The 22261-nt window shown below is 49.2% G+C and overlaps 1 protein-coding gene across 2 annotated transcripts in view; it reads left to right on the forward strand.

Moving 5' to 3' along the window:
• The window catches only part of ZNF512B (zinc finger protein 512B), a 54875-nt gene extending 39728 nt beyond the window's left edge, over positions 1–15147 (forward strand). For both annotated transcript variants that reach the window (XM_029070260.2, XM_029070261.2), the window contains 6 exons: positions 1010–1177; positions 2384–2575; positions 5091–5192; positions 5720–5782; positions 6349–6447; positions 7386–15147. In XM_029070260.2, the coding sequence (XP_028926093.1) occupies positions 1010–1177; positions 2384–2575; positions 5091–5192; positions 5720–5782; positions 6349–6447; positions 7386–7709 (948 nt within the window). In that variant the 3' untranslated portion in view covers positions 7710–15147. The remainder of the gene's footprint in view (positions 1–1009; positions 1178–2383; positions 2576–5090; positions 5193–5719; positions 5783–6348; positions 6448–7385) is intronic.
• The last annotated feature ends 7114 nt before the right edge of the window (positions 15148–22261 follow it).

The following is a 22261-nucleotide window of genomic DNA, read 5'->3' on the forward strand; positions in this document are numbered from 1 at the left end:
ACCACCAAAACCCACACAAAGCAATGCCCACAGATGCCCAGGTTGCTAATTGCCTAGTGTCTCCACGAAGCCCACCCAGATGGAACTACCTTTGCCCTGAAAGATTTCCTGGTGCCTCCTCCCACAGGCTCCCTCACTTGCTAGACTATTGATGCAGTGAGAAGAGGAGTCAGAGATGGGCAGATGGCTTGTAAGGGAATGAGATGGAGAGAGAAATATGGGGATAGGACAGGGGGATCAGCTAGTCATGCTGGTGGTTCAGGATATGAGGGGGGTGGTCCTAGATTCTTGCAGGATGTGTGCATACTTTGGAGCTGTTGAGGGGAGGAGGAGAAGGAGTTATTGTTTCAAGGAGGGGTGATGGGCGGTAGGGGTTCTGACTGATGGATTCCACGCCCCTGATGTGGCACCTTGTGGAAAGAGCAGGAGTCTGGGAGTCAGCAGACCTGATTCTAATCCCAGCACTGCCACCAGCCCTGCTGGGTGACCTTGGGCAAGTCATTTCATTGCTCTGTGCCTCAGTTTCCACATCTGTAAATAGAGATTCAATACCTTTTCCCTCTCCTCCTAAACTGTGAGCCCCATGTGGCACAGAGACTGTGACTGGTCTACATGTAATGTATTCATTCATTCAGTCAGTCATTTATTGAGCACTTTCTATATGCAAAGCACTGTACTAAGCGCTTGGGAGAGTACAGTATAGCAATAAACAGTCACATTTCCTGTGTACAAACCCCAGCACTTAGTTCAATACTTCAATATATTAATGATTATAATAATTGTTATTATAATTATAGTTTATTTGTCTGCCATTTTGTGGCATGGAAGTTTGGAGCAGTACTGCTGCCCCGAGGATTCTTCTGCAGCCTGTCTCCCTCCCACTCAGCTTCTCAGAGATCAGGAGGGAGATTATGATCCTTGATAGGGGGCCGGAAGCACAGCTGGGTGAAGGGGGAAGATGAGGGGGCTCATGCCCCTAAATGACCCACTCTGCCTCCTATGTTCCCAGGGCTGTATGGCCACCTTCTCCAGCCTGATGGGTTACCAGTATCACCAGAAACGCTGTGGGAAGCAGCCATCTGAGGTGGAGAATCCTGTGTTCACCTGTCCACACTGTGGCAAGAAGTACAAGTCCAAGGCCGGACATGACTATCACATCCGGTCCGAGCATGCTGCGGTGAGACCCCCAGGGACCTTCCCATTTCTGCACCTCTTTGCCCTCAACACCCCCTTTTGTTTCTTCTTCCTTAACCTCCTCCTCCCCATTTTCCTTCTCCAACTCTCCATTAGCTTCTTGTCTTCTCTCTTCAATCAATCAATCAGTGGCATTTACTGAGCATAGCTCCCCCTTTAAAGAAATATTCAAATGCTGAATGGCCTCATCCTGTGGCCCTCACCTCTGGAGCAGAGCCCTCTCCTGTGTGAAGGGTCAGTCTGTCCCCTGTCCACGTAACTGAGAGATTATTCTCCATAGTGAATCCCCATGACAACCAAAGGTAGTCCCTTGGGCTCTCCGGGAGGCTAGTCTGTATCTGTGTCAGCCTAGTATGCTGCTCATCCTGGCCAAGACCAACGACCTCTCTGAAATGGGAGGCCCCCTCGGGGAGCCAGCAGGTGCCGGGTTCTGGAAGTCCTGGGTCTTGTGTGTGGACGGCCCCGAGGAGATGTTGCACTGGTGGCCCCAGGAGAGGCTCCAGCAGGGAAAGTCTCTATTTGGGGCATCGAGCCCCTGCACAACAGGGTGGGAGGGATGAACCCGGAGATCCGACCCATTTCCTGAACCTCGAAATCTCATGCCCATTGTCAGCAGAGGCAACTGACTGCCAAGCTTGTGGCTTTAACCAATTTCAGCGCAAGTGAGTCAGTGACCCATAATGGATCGGGAGTGAACAGCTGGGTTTCCACAGCCACATCCTGCTGCACTGAATCACAAAATCCGTGTAGAAGGACAGGACAGCCCCATCCCCCTCCACCCAGGGTCACTGGCTGAAGAACGTGAGCAGTTTGGAGCTCTTTACTCTATTTCATTAATTCTTATTTGGAGGAAAAAGGTGTAGGTGTGAAATCTTAGAATGGCGCATTACTGGCGCATCCTGAGAAATCACCACTGAGCCCTCCCTTCTGTGACTGGATCCTGCAGCAGTTCTGCAATACTGCCGCAATACTTTGTCTCAGAGGAATAGAAATTTCCGCCAAGACCCCAGATCTGGGCCGAAACCGAACCCTCGGCCAAGGCCTGAGACTCCTAGCTACTGAGCTCTGAAAATTCTCCAAAATGTCGGAAGTCTGTGAACTTCAGCGTATCTGAGAAAAGTGGAAAATTGAAAAAATCCCTGCCATTCCCTCGCCTGATCTCTCTGCCGCCCTCCTCCATGCTCTCCAGCCAGCAGAGGAGCCAGAGGTGAAACCCGAGACTGAGGTCATACTGGACTTTGAGAGGACGCCCAGTGGCCGGATCCGGCGCACATCGGCCCAGGTGGCAGTGTTCCACCTTCAGGAGATTGCGGAGGACGAGCTGGCCAGAGATTGGACCAAACGGAGGATGAAAGATGATCTGGTGCCCGAGACAAAGCGGGTAAGGGCCTGCCCTTCCTCCTGACTTCTCGACTTGGGGGCAGGCAGAATGGAGAGTCCTGTGTCCAATGGAATTCACTGGGAATAGAACTGAAATTGTTGTTCTTGTATGGTTCGAGTTCTGGCAGGTCACGGCATAATTGCTCAGGCGTCCCCACTCTGTGGGTGCACAGCAGGGTCCCCGCCCCAGAAGAAACCATCAAAAACCTACCTGATCCAGTGGGAGGGCTGGGAAGGAGCCGGATGATTTCTGGTCAGGCAGGACTAGCTGGCACGATGAAGGTGTCTCACTCCAACTGATCAGAACAAACCCCAATTGATTATTTAGTGGTATTTATTGAATGCTCATTGTGTGCAGAACCCTGTACTAAGCATTTGGGAGAGTACTGTACAACAGAGTAGGTAGACACGAACCCTGCCCACAAGGAGCATACAGACTAGAGGGGAGACAGACATCAAAATAAATTAAAGTTTAGATTTGTACATAACTGCTCTGAGGATGGGGTGAAAATCTAAGTGCTTAAGGCCAACAGACCCAAGTATCAGTTTATCGTATTTATCTAGCGCTTACTTTGAGCAGAGCGCTGTACTAAGTGCTTGGGCGAGTACAATATAACAATAAATAGACACATTCCCTGCCCACAACGAGCTTACAGTCTAGAGGGATGCAGAATGGAGGGCAAATAGGGGAAGTGAGGGCTTAGTCAAGGATGGCCTCTTAGAGGAGATGTGGTTTTAATAGAGCTTTGAGGATGAGGAGGGTGGTGGTCTGTTGAATATGAATGGGGAAGGAATTCCAAACTGTAGGGAGGATGTGGGCAAGGGGTGGGCGGAGAGAAAAGTGAAATCAAAGTTCAGAAGTGATGTGTACAACTTAAGTTGTAGTAGGAGATCACTGAAGTAAGGTAGGATGGCGAGGGCTGATTAAGTAACTTAAATTTCTCTCTCTCCTTCCTCAGAAATCTCAAAGAACAACCAGAAAACATTATCTCTTTGTCATCTGTTCTAATATGCTTCCTAACCCTCGCTGGCAGGAACTTCCTGCTCTCTAGACTAAACCCCTCTTGTTGCAGTTTCAGCCTGACTTCCCCCATTCTGGCCTCCGTGAATCCCAGTCCTTTGTATAATTGGTTTGAAATTAGTTACAGAGTTCAATGTTAAGTATTTACTTAGGGTTTAAGACTTTATTTTCTTTGGCAACTTACACTTTCAATCCAGGGCTGCAGTTGGGAGGGGATACTGATTTCCTCCCCATCCCCTAGCCCCAAGTCTCAGGTCCCTGGGTTTCCTGGTCCTTTTTAGTCATGGGGCCAGGTCTTCCAGAGCAAAACAACTCACAGAAATGACCCAGCTTGGAGTTTGCTGCCACTAGGCAAACAGCGTGTGGTTTTGGTTTTATAGGGGTCATGTTTTCAGAGGTTGGGAGATTGAAGAGATTTTCCACAAGAGGAGAGAAGGATGGAAATAAAACTGGCAGTGCGAAGCTCTCCCTCACCCTGTTCTCCCCCTCCTTTGCTCCAGCTCTTTGTTCCAATCAGGGTGTGTTGCTTGGGCTGTGTGTTTCTCTATCTGGGTTAAGATTTTGGACCTGGCCCCAGTATGGTTATTTGTTTGAAGACAGGACTGGGAAGATCTTCCAATTTCAGGCTCTTCAGAAAATAAACAGAGGAACTGATTACCCCATCCTGCCCGTTGGGCTTTCTGAACAGAGGTGTCTGTGTTTCACACCAGAGTATTGTCTAGATTTCCGTTGAGCTGGCTCAAAAGACTTCTCTCTAACTCTCAAATCCTCCCATCTCCAAATCCATCTGACCCTTCTGCCTTCTTCCAGGCCACTCTCCTAAAGTGTGCAGATGCATGCGTACCCGCACACACACACACACACACAGCACACACAGGCCCTGCCTCCCCATCTACTTTAAGTTCATCATCTCAGTTCAGGCTGTGGGAACTGGGAAAGTCTCCTCCCCACAAAGGACTTTAGCATCCAGCGAGAAAGCCATAAACTGCTGTTGGTTCTCTGGCAGGATCCTACTTAGGCCGTGTCCATCGTCGTCATCCTAATCAGTGGTATTTATTGAGCACTTACTATGTGCAGAGCACTGTACTTGGGAGAACACAACATAGCAGAGCTGGCAGACATGTTCCCTGCCCACAGTGAGCTTATAGTCTAGAAGGGAAGTCCATCCAGAGGGACAGTAATGAATCAGGAAAATATTTTGAGTGGGGAAGCCAGGCATCAGAGATGAAGCACCATTACTGGTACAAGAGAAACTTTCTAATAATAACAAGAAAGAGAGACAGGGTTGCGATGCTGTTGCAGAAATCCTCTCCCTGTTTTCAATTCACCCCCCTCTGTTCTCAACCTGTTCCACCTCCCCAACCAAGCAACAGCCCGGTGGCATGCACCCTGGGGGTTTGGTACCCCCCCCCCCCCCCCCCGTCAGCAGAGTGTCTGAGCCAAGTGGCCCAGGGCCATCAGGACCACTTAATGGGCCATTCTGTGTTGTTTGCAGCTGAACTACACTCGGCCAGGACTCCCAACGCTAAACCCTCAGCTGCTGGAGACCTGGAAAACTGAAGTCAAGGAGAAAGGACACATCAACTGTCCAAATAACGTAAGAAAGCTCCCCAGTGATAGCAGACTGGGGCCGGCGTGAGGATGGAGGGAGGTTTTGAAAAGGGAAAGTTGGCAGCAATGATGGATCGAAAGCTGGGAAACCCCCAGACTCCCTCCCCGAAAAAACTGGGACATTGACGCTGAAGTTCATAGAGTACCGGTATCCAGGCATGAGAACACTTTAGTGATACTGACCACTGGATCCTTCCAGAAAAGGGCTAGAAAGCAAATCTATGCGCTGGAACTGTCCGTTCTCATCTTTGGGAATCGTCTGGCTGGCGATCGTTCTGGCTGCCTGAGACCAGATGGTATTCAAGGAGAGCTGCAGTCTCTGTGAGGGGCCGGGAAAGTGTGGGAACCCTGGGGAGCTGAGGAACAGACTGTTTTCTCCCAGCAGGTATATCTGGGGAAGCCCTAGAGTAGGCTTGATCTTGGCGTGCAGGAGCTAAGTGCCTCTGGAATTCCATAAGCACTGAAGCAGGTGGTTTCCTTCTCTGCTCTCTCTCCTCTCTCTCTCCCCGGTAGTGCTGTGAAGCCATCTATTCCAGTGTTTCTGGCCTGAAAGCCCACCTCGCCAACTGTAACAAGGTACGTCTCCATGGGGCTGCTCTTCCCATGGTTTATTTGTTTGCATTTTCAGGAGAGGGAGGTGGTGGTAGGAAGTCAATCTGAAGTGGGAGAAAAACAGAATTTTGTTGGAAGGCAGATGGGGGTTTTGTATTTTTCAGCCTTCGATCTGGACCATTTTTATGACTCAGGCCCAATTTCCACAACCACAACTATGCCATGAGGCACAGTAGTTCTAATAATACTATTTATTAAGTGCGCACTGTGTGCAGAGCACCGTCCTAAATTCCTCTTCATCAAGCAAATAGTCTTGGGGCACATGAGGGTGTCCGCAATGGTGTGGCTTTGCCCCTCTCAACGTTACTTAATGTTGGTTCAGGAGCACCCGTGAGTCTGTGGCTCTGGGCTCTGAGTAAGTCAGGCCTCCCCTAGGGAAACCTGGCACCCTGGGGCCTGGGAAGAGGGGGTTAGGGCTGGGGGGGGGGGGGGATGAGGAAAGCTGTGGGAGATTGTGAGCCCCTGGACCTGGAGAAGGCCAGGTGTCTGACCACCTGCCTGGATGCCAGCCACTGTTCTATGCCTTGCAGGGAGGCCACTCGGTGGGAAAGTACCGGTGTCTTCTGTGTCAGAAGGAGTTTAGCTCAGAGAGCGGTGTGAAATACCACATCATCAAGACCCACTCAGAGGTGAGACCCTGGGGTAGTAGAGAGCCATGCTCGCTTTCCCTCCCTGGGGCTGCACAAGAGGATTTCCTATTTGGCTTATCTGCATTTAGGGAGAAGGGAGAAAATGGTGGGAGGAAAGGGACGATCTCCATCCTGCGTGTTTGTAGCCAGGACAGGCCACTCTCCATGAACTTATAGATATCCCTAGGCTCCAAGGAAGAAACCAGGGCCCAAGTCTCCAGATGTTTAGGCCACACAAAACTAGATAGAGGAGATGGTGGGCCCAAGATAGAGGAAACCCACGTTTGCCCATGTAGTCCCTTTGTTCTGGGTCTCCAGTCCACTCCCAGATCTTGTCTATCCTGCCGCAGCCAATTTTAGCAACATCTCACCCCTTATTGTGCAGTTGCAGCAGGGGCCCTTCTAACATGTGGGTCAAGTGGACTTGGATCTAGAGTGATTGCACATCCACAGGATTGGGCAGGGCCACCAGGAGTCAGGAACAATCTTTGCCGGGCAGGGGGGGAGCACGCACGCACGTGTGTGTGTGTGTGTGTGTGTGTGTGCCTCTAGTATTTGGAGAGGGGAGGCACTGTATGGGGGATTGGAGTGAGAGCAGAAGTGAATGGTGTAGCTCTACTCTTGCTTTCCACTCACAGAGCCCAGTGACACAGTCTCTGAGTTCAGGATCTGGGCTTTGAGGCCTCACTCTGCTCCTCTCACCTTAGCCAGCTGATCACCAAGAGTGATTAAGAGAGAGGAAGAAGCATACCCACATGGAGTGATACATGGGTACCCCTGCCCTTATTCCCCACCTCCAGGAGGTGGGGAAAAAGGCTGGTGGCCAGATGAAATGATTCCCAGAAAGGCCCTGCTGGCCCCAGTAGGATCAGTACTGTGGCGAGGAGGTGAGAGAGGCATCCCGGAGTTCATCCTAGGCCTCTTCCCCCACATCACAGAATTGGTTTCGAACTGCGGCGGAGTCCTCACCCAAACAGAAGCACAGGGAACAGATCTCACCCAAGAAAGAGAAGAAGAAAAGCACATCAAGTGGAAAGAAACGAGGCCGGAAGCCCAAGGAGAGGCCCCCTGAGGCCTCATCCCCCAAGAGCAGAGAGGGTCCAGCTGCTAAGACTCATAACAAGCGTCCGGGTGCGGAATCCCAGCTGCGGGAGGAGTCGCCCAGCGGCCCCGGAGAGGTGGCAGCAAGAGACAAGGCAAGCCAAGCGCCGCTGCCGCTGCACAGCAGAAAGGGAGGAGCCAGTAAGATGCCTGAGAAATGAGAATGGGGGGATTTGGGTGTTTTTTCAAAGACTGTCTTAATTATTAGTTTACAACCCAGGGTCATGGGGTGATCTGTTTCTGATTCTTTTTCTGTCCCCCATTTCTCTGGCTCATTGTTTTTTAAAGAAGAAACAAACCACTTTAAGGAGATCCTAGGCCTTGTTTCACACTGAACAAACAACAACCAACTGTGCAATTCCTGTCCAGTTATGACTGACTCTCTCTTATCCTGCCTCTCTTTCTCCCTCTCTCTCTCTCTCTCTCTCACACACACACACACACACACACACACACACACACTTGTGTGTGCATGCATCTCTTCCACAGGTGAAAAGTTCTGCCCTGGAGCTGAGACTGAGTGTTCAAAGAGAAGTGCAATAGTCGGGAAGCGGGTTCTGGGGAGTGGGGATAGAGAGGATTGGCCCCTTTTTAGTTCCCATTTCCTGTTTTCCAAGTTGCAGGGGGTCAAGTCAGGGAGGTGATTATTTGCACCTTTGAATGATGGCTCCCATTTGATTTCCCGGAAGTCCCCCAGAGGCTCCAGGACAGTGTTTCCCAGGAGTTGGAAAGTGGGGGACTTGAGGCAGGACTGAGCAGTGTGGAGGAGGAACAGAGTGGGTGGGGTGTAGCCCGGCATGGGGCTAGGCTGGGCTGAACTTGGCAAGGAGAGGGAGAGCGGGAGGCACTGCAAGGACCAGCTATGTGGGGAGGAGGGTTGGGCTGTCTGTCTTACTTCTCCCAGGGTTTTAAATCCATGGTGGGGTGTGGACAAACAGTGGGGTCAGGGCTCTTGATTGGGTAGTTTGGGCAGTGGGGAAATGCGGGGAGGGTGGGGAGGGAGGCGGCTTTGAGATGGTGTGAAGGTGCACTTGTTTAATATAATGCTATGCTCCCTATGGGCGCTCCATAATATTTTTCGGTGGTTGGCTATGTGGACCAGCCTGGTTCTGCTCAGAGCCTGACCTCTACGACTTCCTGGTCATATTGCCCTTGTCCCCCAGACCCAAAACTGTCAATCAGCCCAAAGGGTACATTTCTGTTGCTTCAGCTCCTGTAGTTGGGGAAAAGCTTTCAAAAGCTTACAGTTGACTGGTTGTGACTTCTTTTCCTCCACCAAGGGCCAAGATAGGACTAGTTGGACTTCTGACATCTATTCCTACCTCTGACCTTCCTGATTCTGTGGTTTTCTTCCAAACATCCCTGAAGTAAAATTTCAAACCTTCCTGGGTCAGGGGCAGGGGCACGGCTCTAAGCTGGTGCTCTTTCCTCCAGGCAGACAAAGCCTGGCAGCTCTATCCCTCAAAAGAGGAATCTGACCAGGGCCTCAGGAGACTGGGGAGAGGTGGGTAGATGGGGAAGCATTTCAGTCCCACATACTCTCTCAGCTCAGAAATGAAGGTCAACTTTTAAAAAAAAATGTTCAGTTGGGTTGACTAGAGCTGGGAAACTGGGTCACTTTGGGGGTCAGCCCCACTGGTGAGCCAGCTCCCCCCCACTGGCCCTTTCAAACGCTGTTTTGGCTCTCTCTGAGCCTATCGCCCAACCCCGCTCCTTAGCCGTTTCTCCTTCCTGCTCCAGGTATCTCTTCTACAAGCCTCTGAGCTCTCCATTCCATATCTCCAGGCCAGGGATCAGTGTCCTGGAGGAGAGGCTCTGAGGCATACACTCCGGGGCTGAGTCTTCACAAATGACTGTTGCATGTGTTCCTGTAACCCTAGTCTCTGGCACTCTAATTATTGGCTAGTCAATAGCCACCAGGGATCGTTCTGAATTCTCTTTAGGGCTCCGGCTGCTTGGTGTTGTTCCCAAACTGTGGTCATTGAGCCGTACCCATCCCCACACTCTGCTGCCACCCAACAACCCCTGCAATCAGAGCACTAAATTGAGCCAGTCTGCACCTGTTGGCTACTTGGGCAGAAAAGGAAAATGAACCAAATACTTGGGATTTGCTGGTGTAAAGGTCTGTCTGCTTCTTCTAGGCAGTCTGCCTAGGATGTCATCACATCGTTTGTTCTCCGAAGGCCACTTGCCCCAGTAGCCAGCAGTCCCTTCCGAAAAACAGTCTCAGCTGGGTTCTGCCAGTCCCAGGAAAGCTGCTGTTCTTTCTTCTTTTCTCTTCTCATCCTTCACCACCCGTTCCTTACCTCTTCTGACTTCTCTCCTCCATTAGTCTTTTGCTGCTCTCATCTCCTTCCTTATGGGCTTCTTTTGAGCCCTTGCTCCTCAACAATAGATTTCTGGAGTGGTCCTGCAGGACTTCCCCCTGCAGCTGTGATGGAAGCCCATCAGATAGTCAAAGTTTAATCAGCTCCCTCAACTGGATGATTGCCCTGCCATTTATCAGAACAACACAGTTGAGAGAGGGTCACAGTAGAACACATTTATATAAACACTCTATCTATGCCTAGGGACATGGGTACAAATGTTTGTATATATGATCCATATATATATATATATGTATGTATACATATATATATGAAATTCAGTACATATTGTTGTTTACTTATATAAATGTTTAAAGTTTTAGATTGTAAAGGCTATTTTAATCGTAATTTGCAAGGAGAGTTTGAAACTCTAACAATTTGAAAAGCGTCTATTCTTGTAGATGGAGGGAGCTGAGGAGCTAGGGGACAGGGATTTATAAATGACAGTAATGGTGGGCCAGGGTATTTGTGCTTAATTCCCCAAGGGCAAATCTCATAAGTGTCCTGGTTTTTCTACCCCAAGAGTAGCTCTCCCCACCCTCACTCAGCACTCCCTTCCGAGTTCTGTGGTTGTGGAAATCGGGCTTTTTAAAAACTAATTTTGTATTCTGTTATCCAGGGCAAACAGTCGCCTAGCGAGTAGAGCAGAGTCTTACCAGTTAGCCAGAGTCTGGCTGTTTTATAAAGTTTTCCCAGTAGTGAGGGGGAGAGCCCTCTGTTGTTTTAACTGATTTCTCTCCTCCACCAGCAAAAGCTGGAGTGGAAAGGGATATGAGCCAGCAATGGGAGGGGCAGCGGGAGAGGTGAGTGGAGCCATTTTCTAGGCGTTTGCAGGAGTGATGACGGGTCAGCTTCATGTTTCCTTACCACTCCGAAGTTGTGCTCTTGCCTTGATCCACAGAAGCAATGGTTGCATGTGCAGGGTCCCCCAACGGGGCACGTATGTACATGCTCAAGCTTTGATACATGTGTAAAAATTGCAGGCCCAGGATAGGAGGGAGGGGAGTGGGAGGTGGTGTTTCAGCTCTGGGCTTAGTACTATGACTCTGGCTGGAGATGAGACCTGTAAAGAACGTATGGTAAATCTGCTTCAAAAATACACAGGCTACATGGAAGCTTTATCAGACTCCTATCCTGCTTAAATCATTCCTCTGGGTCTTCAGATCTCCAGAGGGGCATGTGTGCTCCCACTTCATGCACAGGAGGGAAGCATTAACTACCCTTCCAGATCTGGAGTTTGGATCCACTAGCTCCCTCAGGTCCCTGCTCCTCAACTTCAGCCCCCAGGAATTCCCAGGAAGATGGAGAAAAACAGAAGCCCGGAGTCTTTTCTCTGATTGAGGTTGTGAGCATCTAGAAAGGACTGGACCCCCAAGAGAAGCCCCAGGGAGTAATCCTTCATGCTCTCGTGAGCACCATTAGATTTTCTGTAGCTGCCTTCCTTTCCGAAACTCACAGCACTCTCACTTCTCTTCCCATCAGCCCTCAGAGAGCCAGGGCCAAGTATTTCTGTCCCCATTTTACAGATGGAGATGCTGAGGCATTGGAAAGTTAAACAGCTTGCCCAAGATCATGCAGCAAGTTAGAGGAATTGCTGGATTGGCACCAGGACATAAATCAAGTTGAGTTTCACCAGAGGTAACAGTCAAGAGTTGGTAACGGTTGAGTGCAGACTATATAAAAAGCCTTGAATTCAAGGCTGAGGAGAGAATGGCAGAAAGAGTACACTTGAGTCTTGCTGTCGAGGAGCAAACAGCATGATGAAAGAGATGCCAGGGCTGGGATGTGCACATTCAGCTGTTTTTGGGGGGTTTTATTTTACCATTCAAGTTCTAAACAGAACTCAGCCAAGCTGTCACCTCGAGCAGCTTTTCCTCTGCCCAAACTGCTCTTCAGACATTAATACAATCCCACATGCTATTCTAGTAGGAAGGAAGGGAAGGTCTCCTGAACCCCCAGTTATAGGGACCCACCTGCAAGCGAGAGAAATATTAGTGAGGTCAGAATACTGATGGACCGGGGTTGGCTTCCTGTGAGAGACACTGAAGCTGAATTTAAAGCTAGTTTAGGAGTTGCTCATCCTGAGAAGTGGCAGTCTGTCACCCAGTCATGTTGGCTAAAGAGAAGTAAAGTCCCAGCAATTGTAAAAATACAAGGTAATCAGATACTAGTATCCTCGGGCTAGCGGAGAGGAGGAGTGAGACAAAAACTCACTATTAGAGATTATTAAGGCACTTTATTTCGATCTCCTATTCTCTGTTTCTCTCTTCCTCCCTTCCTCCTTCCCCCACTGTACTGAGTGTGTGATAGGCTCCTGAAGGAATTGGTGAAATTTCCATTCAGGTCTAGGAGATGGGTGGGAGGGTGAGGGTTGGAGTAGGAATGTAAAGCCCTGAAATGCCATTCGTCATAGATGTCTTGTTGATGTCACAGTCCCTGTTGCAAGCCCCAAAGATGGGGCTCCAGGCACATTAATTCTGCCTATTCAAAATCTTGTTTGATTTTGCCAGTTTGGATCACATACAGATTTGAGCCCCAAATGTGTTTTTCTTTTGAAAAGTTACCATTTTGTCCCAGGCCAACTTGATTCTCATTCTGCTTCCCAAGACGTGAAACTTCTTTTTCAAATTTGATCCCACCTTCCTTACAGTTCAAATTGAAATTGCTAATGAAATCACCTCTGTCCGACAGTTTTCTCAAATTAATCTCCCTGCTCCTGTCTGCAGGGAGCTTTTGTTTCCAGAGCCTCCCTTCCTTTCCTTCTCTAAAGGCAAAGGTGATACCAGGGCTTTTTGCACATCCTCTGGTAAACAAACTGCTTCTAGTGACCTGTTCTCTGTACTGAACCTGCTCAGCCCCTCAGACTTCCTTTCCCCTCCCTTTCGGGTGTGTTGAGAGTCTAGCTTTCTAATTCCCAGCCTCTGACCCAAGGGAGCCTATTGGAACTCCCTGAGGCTTCTAAACTGAGATTCCATTTTTTCCACCTTTGTCCCTAACTCTCCTCCCCTCCTCCTTCCTGGCCCCCAGAACGGGAAGCAGAGTCCAGTGATCAAACTCAGGTTTCCTCCCACGGGCTCTGGTCCTCCTCCACTCTCCTGGGATGTGTCTCAGCTGCTCACTCCTCTGCCCGCTCTGCTTCAGAGAACAGAGAAACTGCTGGAGACCCCACCCCCAACTAGAACCTGAGAATCAGGCTTTGTCCCGGCTTGTCTAAGCACCTTGAAGGTAAAGGCAAAAGCCATAGGCTTCTGAGTCACTTTATTTTGTCCTGCGGTAGTTTTACCGGCTGATAGGAACGAGAGAGAAAATATATTCTTTACATGCAGCACCTCCCCTTAGGAAAACTGCACATAGTTCACATCCCTCCCTTAGTAAGAGGGTGGCTGTCTGTGGCATTCTAGTTTTTTGTGACTGTTTCTTTGGGGGGGGGGGGTGGAAATGAAAGTTTTATATAGCGCTTGGTTTTGCTGCCTTGCACTAGGACTTTGCTTCTTCTTATGCTTGCACTTTTTGGGGGTGGTATTTTTTGTGATATGCCCCCCCCCAGTGTCTTCTTGAAGTTGTGACATCAAGCCATTGAGTTCTGAGAGATGGGGAGTAGCTAGGTCTGGTATCAGATGTTGCTTTTGTTACGTGGCCTGATGGTGTGTGGATCCTTTAAGAGTAGGCAGGGGTGCCACCTCCAAATGGTGTCTAGGCTGGGGAGAGCTTGGGCCAGAAAGACACAGCTGGGGCTGGGGGGCCAGGATTCACTTTTGGACACCTCCGCCTGCCCAAGGCACTCAGGTGGCAGGATGCCTACTGAGGGTGCTCAAAGGGCCAGGGGCCTCTGTGGATTACAGGCTGGGGGTCAGCCCCTGCCCAGCAAATTTGTGCTCACTAAATGAGGTGGAGTCAAGACTTTACACAGGTTGTTGAGGGAGAGGGAAGGATGCCTATGGTCATGTGAGCATTCGCTGAAGTAGTCCCGGAAATCCCAAACAGGAGCAAGGGACTCTTTGGCTGGAGTGGGGTGGTGGGAGAGAGGGAAGGTCAGGGAGATAACTCTTGAGCCTTCCCAGAATTCCCAACAAGTTTGGCAGCTCGAGCCTTAAGGGGTCAGGCAGGAAGATTTTGGTCCAGGTCACAGGGGCACAAACCATGTGATAGGCTCAAGCTTATATTCTCCCATCTGCCTGTGGACTGTCACCCTCCCGTCAAGTAACTCATCTGTAAATAAGAGCATAAGCTGTAAGGATCTGTGGGTGCTGGTCTCTGGCTGGGTCTGACCCCTAGAGAATCACCAAACAGGGTTTCTCTGAGCTCACACTAGAAGTGAGCTATTGCCCACTCTGGGGCAACTCTAGACTCCACAGGGATGAGCCATATGTCATATGCAGCCAAGGGCCAGGAGAGCACAAAGACTTACTTTCTTAGTATCAGCTGAATGGGGGGTGGCAAAGGCCTCTCCTTTCCCTAAGCATTTTGGGGATCTTGGCTCCTCACTCTGTCTCCCAACCCAGAATATCCTCCCCAAGCCATATGTCTCATCTCTTCTATTTCCTGAACAACCTGGTTGTCAGAAGTCTTCAGCTAGTCAGTTATTTCCAGATTTTATGGACCGCTTCAATGGGAGCAGATGCCTCTGCCTGGAGCAGGGGAGGACAGCTTTAAAGATAGGGTCCTGAGTGAGCAGGTCACAAATGGGAATCCAGTCTGACTGCTCAAGCAACACTCTTCCACCGTGCATATCTATACCTGCCCAGGCCCACCTCTCTTTCCTGTGATGCCAAGCTCTCCCCATTCTTCCCCATTTGGGGGGGCAGCCCCCTTGGGGGAGTTTCAGACTAACTTCCTTTCTCTCCTGGATTAGGGACTCAATTCCCGTAGTTTGTGGCATATTCCATCCGACACACAGCAGGAGAGAGTCTGCAGTGGTCCAAACTGATCCAGTAGAAAAGTGACAAGAAAATCCTTTTGATTGCAACTTTTCAGATTCCAACATTGGGGTAAAGGGGAGAAAATTTTTTTAGTTTCCTCACTGAGCACAGCTGGGGTTGGGTTGGGGGCAGATGCACATTGGGAGACAGTCATTGTAGGATTCTTTTCTAGAGACTGTTTCATTCCTCTTTCTTTTTTGGAGCTGCACTTATGATATGAATTTTGTCATTTGGCATCTGTACGTGTCTTAGATATTGTGAGTTATCCAGCTGTTGTGACTAGTAATAAAATATTTTATATCCTTTTGATACTACATATTGTCATAACTATTGGATTTTTTTGGTGCTAAGATATTTTTGGTCCTAACTAGATTTATCGTTTAAATCTGTCACTAAATTTTTTTGGTCCAAACTAGATTTGTCATTTAAGTCTGTGACCTGTCAACCCAGCCGATGCTTTCATTGATGGCAGAAATTTTGTTTCCATACCCTGCCTTTCTCCCGGGTCCTAGCGGGAGCTAGGACTTTTCTACCCCAGTGAGTGGGAGCTCTCAACAGAATAGGTAATGAATACAGGAAGCTTGAACTCATTTGGGCACTTGCAGGCAGGTTGAGCTCTGTGAAGAAAAGGGTCTCTTAACCATTTCTGCTATTTCCTGCGAACTAAGAGGATTGAGAAGGAAACCAAACTGGGGCATCTAGATGGAGCAAGGGTTTCCAGACAAAGTACTGCTGCTGGCAGTGTTACCCCAGGAAGGCAGGTGGACTGGTGAAGGAAGTTCTGGGATCCATGTGGGAACAAGCTTGGGCTCTGGGGAAGGCAGAGTTATCCACTGTCTCTAATCACCTGTTGCCTTCTGGAGTCCTCCCTCTCATTGAATGTGCAAGAACACATGACCTGAACCCTGGGCTGGACTGAGAACCCCATAACCCCCTCATAGGTTGAGCTTCCTGGGGAATCCTGGAGAGCTTTCTGGATACGTTCATTGCCCAATTCAGTGATGTTACCTGGCCCACGCAGCCTAGCTGGGTTGAAGTGTGAGTGCCACTGGTAATTATGGCCCTCACATTCAACAGACCAGCATGAGGTGGCATCTCAGGACTTATGCAAGGAAAAAGGCCTGCAAGTCTTTCCTTCCCCTCCTCCAAAAGCCATTCAGGCCCAACTGGCCCTGGCCGATAGCAAAACAGATGTCAGGCACCAGGACCACCCCATCCTCATAGATCTTGGCTTGGGCCAGGCTGCCCCAGTAATTTTCAGCCTTCTGGAGGTTATACCGGCCGATGTCTCCATCGACCTTCTTCCCATATGCGCCCACCATATTGTGCCATAGTCGTCATTAAGCAATTAAGCACTCTGAGCTCACTGAATATTTGCCGAAGGCTTTCCCATTTTGCCTTTCAGTTTTCCCTCACCTCCTCCCTCGGAGGAAGCAAGTCCCACTCTCCCAACATTTCAGAGAGGAAGCCAAAAAGAGGTCAACTGCCCAGGCTACCTTATCCAGGCTCTTCAGATAGGCCCCCTGCACCCCATAACACCCATCACGACAGTAGTCCCCTCCCCCTGTTATCTTGACCAAGGCTACTGTGGATCTAAAATTAGCCCAGGCAGTATTTTGGAGGGGAGAACACCTCTCAGTGGCTGGGGTGTCTGTGGACACTATGGAGAGGGTGAGTGGATGAACTCTGTCTTCAACCTTAGATTTGTGGTTTCCCCAACCAAGCTGGCCTGCCTTCTCTCCTGCCTGGGACCTTCCCTTTCTCTTCCAGGTTACCCTTTGGGTCAGGCAAAGGAAAGGGAGAGAGAAGGTCAATATTGATCCTTCCCCTTTATCCATTTCAGAAATGCTCTGAAAGGGCAAGTTCAAGGTGAAGCAAAGTTCTAGGAAGGAGCTGTCTCCCATTGTCACTCCCCTAGCTGCTCGGGATCATCCCACTGCCCTCATTCTCTCAAAGAGGAGCGTGCAGAAAGTGGATCCCATTGCCCTACTCCCTCCCCTGCAGGGGCTTTCAAATCTGTCCCATCTGAAGATTGGACAAAATGTTCTGTAGACACTTTCTTCCCACCCCCCAACCCCTGACAGCCAGAAAGAGGGATCTGCTGAATCATCATTTGCGGCTCAGCTTCACGTACTTTTTCCCATAAAGAGTTCTTTCCTTGGTGTTGCCCTGAATGGGGAGTAAGTCTCTCTTCTGGAATTTCTGGGACAGCCAGCATCTTGGAGGCATCTGGGAAACAGGGAGAAGGGGAAAAAAATCTAGAGGTTGCTTGAAAAATGACAGATGTCATTAGCTGGTTCTGAATATATTGGGAAGGCATCTTGGGTCTTATTATAGGAGGGATTGGACTCAAAATGCAGATTGGAAAAACTGAGCTTCAGGGAGGAGGGATTATATCCACACCCAAATAAGTATATTTGTTCCCATTAGGGTGTGGGTTTGCCTCACTGAATCCGTAATGCTTCTCAGCACACCTGAAGCCAGTAACATTGGTGGAGATAGTAGCGAAGTTCTTACAGACTGGTTAGGCAGGAAGAGGTCTTGGGGGAAGCAGAAAATGAGGCCATTCACTTCTTCTCTTCCCATTCCTCCCCACGTTACCCTTAAATAAAGTTAACTTTTTGTCCTTTGAGAAACTGATTGATAGTGATCTCATGAGGTCCTTTAGGTTGCTATAAATTATAACAGTGGTGTTTGTTAAGCACTTACTCTATGTCAAGCACTATACTAAGCGCTGAGGCAGTTACAAAATAATTAGATAGTCCCTGTCCCACCCAGGGCGCCCAGCCTTTAAGACCAGTCTCTCCCTCTGCTGTTATATCTTGGCAAGGGGTGGGACACAATGGGCAAGGTTTTATCAACATCCTCCCTTATTCTCTCACCCACACACAGTGATATGCACGCAGCAACAGAGCACAGGTATCCATGTGGAACGTGGACGTAAAAAATTGATGGGAGGAGCACATGGGCCAGGTGCTCTAAAATGTTTCCACGCCCCCTCCTAGGTAGTCTTTGACCCCTCGAGACTGGATGGAAGCCATGTCCTTTCCAGACTATGGGCCGGGGTGGGGTGTTGGAGGGCGTGAGTGTTCAGGATTGGAGGTCTAGATATGGGCTTGGGGTTCTTTCCCCTTTTTTTATGCACCTCATCAATACAGGGGATGGAAGAGGAGCTTAAACCTTGGCCCTGTAGCTTTAGGACATTGTGGGCTGTTTTCAGTCTCATCCTGAAACTGAAAGCCAGCATGGCGTTCCCAGATGCACTTTGGAGAGTGATCCCAGGGAGTCCCCTCTGGGTTTGCATGTGCAGTTGATTACATGACTAAGTCGCTCAACAACCATGAGTTAAAGAAAATCGCAGCGGTCCCCTGGCCTGAAAGTCTGCCTGCTGGGCCTGTTGTCACAGGGGCAATTCCTAGCCCCGGGAGAAGCCTGAACTGTTCAGGTCACTTAGCTGTTAGCACTTTATTCCCACTAGAGAGGGAGACCTGCCCACAGAGCGATCCTGGTAAATTTGGTGTTTGGAGGTCAGGGAGGCAGTGAGGTACGCAAGGAAGACCAATGAGAGGACACAGCTAGTCGAAAAATTTCAGGTTGAGGTGAGAGGGAGATATGTTTAGTGCCACGTCCTGAACAGTGAGTCTTTGTGTCCCGCTCCTAAATCAAAGTGCAATGCCCAGGAGGAAACAGTTGTAGGCGGCGAAAGTTGGATGTCCCTTATATCCTGGGAAATTCCAGACTAAAAGCTGGTACGGTTTAATTGAAAGAATCTGAACTTTTCTATTTTTGTTTTCTCTGCTAGCATGAGCATTTCTGAGCAATCCGTGTCCCATTTTATTTTCACTGTTTAATGTCACTCCCTTGGAAAGTCTGACACTGCTCTCCAAAGGTGACGTGTGTATGTTGGGAATAGGAGAGGGCACATCCTTTGGCGGTTGGTTGGAGGAGTACAGGGCTACCTCTTGTGTTCAGGACCCCTTGGCCAAGCTGGTGGATGCATCCTGATATCAGTAGAGCCTCAGCTAAAAGAGATGAGAGGTAGCTATCTTGTTTGTACCACAATTGAGATGTGACTTTCTCACCCTATCACCTGATTTTGATTCCTGCTTGAATCCAGCTTGTGCAGAGAACACGGGCAAGGGCCTGGGGGGGGGGGGGGCGGTGCAGGGAGGCTCTAGATCCTCGGAGGCCATGTGAGGAAACTGGTTTAGTTCTCCAGCCGTGAACTAGTAGAGCCTCATCCACCCTTTCCCATATTTGTGGTAGCTGTGACGTTAAGCTCAGGATTCAAGTGGCTCCTTGGTACCAGAGAAGGAACACAATTGAAGGAGAGCTAACATGTCCCTGAAGCTCCCCATATGGCTGGGGGTCTGAGCCATTCCCTGGTGGCCACGGTGATCTTTCTTGTCACTCCCAATGCAGGTAAAAAAACAGATCACATCCAGAGCAGCTGGCTCCTGAAGCAACCTTGATCACTGAGCGTGGGTATTTCTTCCAGGTCTGCTGCAAGGGTGAAGAGGCAGAGGCCCAGGAGGCTCTCCTATTCACCCAGGCTACTGAAGCCTTAGCGTCAACCACACGTAGGTCCAGTCGCCCGGCCTCCTAACTCTCTTTGGTGTAGCCAGACCTCATCCAGAGATTTCTTTTGGGCACAGACCATGGCTCTCACAGAAAAAAGTTTCATGTGAAGTTGGGAAGTGCAGCAACCTGAACTTTACAGAGGGAATCATAGATAGAGAAACAGAGGGCCCAACTTTGTGACCCGGAAAAGTTAGAAGGGGGAAGCAGGAAAGCAGTACTGTCCAGCCTGTGACCGCCCCCCCGCCGACCGCCCTCAAATACAACCATGATGTGGTGGCTTACTCATTATTTGCCACACGAGTTAATCTTCGAGGGTTAGAAGGTGGTAACTGAAACTGTCCATTGTAGAATGGTACCCCTCCAGGCCTGAGCTCTGGAAAAAAAAAAACTTTGGGGACTTTATTCTCTTTGGACCTCTCGAGTTCAGAGATAACTTCTCCGAATCTACCTCGAACCACATAGAGAAATGGGGCAGAGGTGGGTTGCAGGCACAGTGGTGGGGGGAGTCTGAGAAAAGAGACTGCCTGCAGCCATACATTCTGGCCTTCCTCACACTGTTTGGACCCAGAGAGGAGGGCTCACGAGCACCCGGCCCTGGAAGCTGACCATGACCATGAGGTCTTAAGGCAAGAGGTAAAGGTTTAAAAAGATGGGGACAGAAGCCTGGTGGGAAGGGCTTGTCAAGTTGAATTTTCACACACAAAAAAGCAAAGGATGCACTTTATTGGCATGTGCAATGGTGGGATGAGTCCCTGGAGCCTGGGCAGATGGAGATTGGCTATTACGGCATCTCACACACAGCTCAGAACCAACTCACCCTCCCGCCTCCTCCCTGGTCAAGCCCCAGGGGGTGCAGGGAAGTGGTAGAGGGTGAGATCAGATGCATGTGTCTAGTATGCGCTGTAAAAAGCTAATCCATCCCTAAACAGGCCTGCAGTGGACACACTCCCTCCCTTCCCCTCCCCTCCCCCTCTCCCCAGACTCTCTTCCCCAGAAACCAGACAAAGAGCTTGCCGTCCCTGGAGTGGGGTGAAATGGTGGGCGGAAGCCTTACTTGTCAATGATAACAACGGTTCGTTTTTAAACACCGGGTTGAAGGGGCGACGCTTGGGACACTGGCTGCTTCGGACTGTTGGGATGGAGAGTAACTCAGGACCCCGGAGGCCCCCGCTACTGCCCCTCCGCGTGCCCTGGGGCCCAGGACTGGCCCAGACAGCTCTTCCCGTAGCCCGAGCCGGCCTGGGCTGGGCTGACTTCCTCGGAACTGAGGCTCCTCCTGGTTGTTTGGGCCCATTTCACAGCAAATCAAACTCTTCTGTTGGGTTTTTTCTATTGCTGGTTCTTAGTACATTAAGTGCATTTTGGAAAGGGTTTGAATTTATCACTTGTAACCATATATATACATATATATTATATCTATAAAAGTGTTTATTTGCAAAAATGTTTTAACGGTAAGCTATCTTATAATAAACTCCCAATTTGTGACGATCTGTTCTTTTGTTAATCATTGACAAATCCTCAGCTTGAGAGTACTGTAATAAATATGAATAACAGCACCACTGAATACCTAGAAGGGATAAATCATTGTACTGTATGTATTAAAAACGACTGTATCAAATAAATGTTTATTGATTTTTTTTCCATGGTTTGGTGTGAGTGAATCTGTTGCAGACCAACGTCCACTGAGTCTCCAGAGGAACAGTTCGGGGAGGGGAGAGGTCAAAGCAGAAAGCCAAAGCTCTTTAGGACGAGATTCAAAAAGAAGTCATAAAAGGGCTTGGCACAGGAATTTGGGGAGAATCTGCCTCTGGGGCACAGCTGCTCCAAGTGAATATTTCTCCCATTAATCTCACTTTTGGTCTGTTGCATTTGACTTGATATTTTTTGCTCTTTATGAGGAGGCTTAAACCTATTTTTAGGACTTAGAAATAGTTTCTAATCAGCTTGGCCTAGTGAAAAGATCACAGGCCTGGGAGTCCAAGTTTCCAGGTTCTAATTCTGCCTCTGCCACTTGCCTGCTGTCTGACCATGAGTGAGTCACTGCACTTCTCTGTGCCTCAGTGTCCTTAGCCGTAAAATGGAGAATCAATACTTTTTCTCCCTCCTACTTAATCTGTGAGCCCCATGTGGGACAAGAACTATGTCTGATCTGATTATCTTGCATTGTTTGGTACATAATAAGTACTTCATTAATATCACAATTTATTTTAATCATTTTTATTTAGTTACCCCATGATAGAACTAAGAACCATATGTGGAGAGAGACAGCTGTGGAGCAGGCCTCGACTGAATGGAGTCGAGGGGGAAAGGAATCCTGGTGTGCTCTTCTATGGGAAGAGCACATTTTTCTCAACATTAATTTGCAAACATCTTCCCACTCAAAAATTTCCAGTGGTTGTCCATTGCTCTCCACTCAAGCAGAAATGTCTGACTATTGGATTCAAGGCACTCAATCAGCTTTGTCTTCTTCCTTATTCACGCTCTCCTCCCATTACACCCCAGTTCACACCCATCATTCCTTTAAAGCTTAACTACTCACTGTGCCTCATTCTCATCTTTCCCGCCTGGAACTCCCCCACCCTTCATATCTGTCACACCATAGCTCTCTCCATTGTCAAAACCTTTGGAGATCACGTCTCCTCCCAGAGGTCTTCCCCAAGTAATCTCTCACCACCCCAGTGAGAAGCCACTTCAGCCCTTCTGCACCATCTAAAACACTTATTACAACCTTCAGAGCCCTTGTGAACATATATATTCTAGTACTCCCTTTTTTGTACTTCTAGTTTCTGTCTCCCCCATTAGGCAATAAACTCCTTGAGAGCAGGTGTTGTGTCTTCTAAAACTTTT

This window comes from Ornithorhynchus anatinus, chromosome 8 (assembly GCF_004115215.2).
Source record: "Ornithorhynchus anatinus isolate Pmale09 chromosome 8, mOrnAna1.pri.v4, whole genome shotgun sequence".
NCBI lineage: Eukaryota > Metazoa > Chordata > Mammalia > Monotremata > Ornithorhynchidae > Ornithorhynchus > Ornithorhynchus anatinus.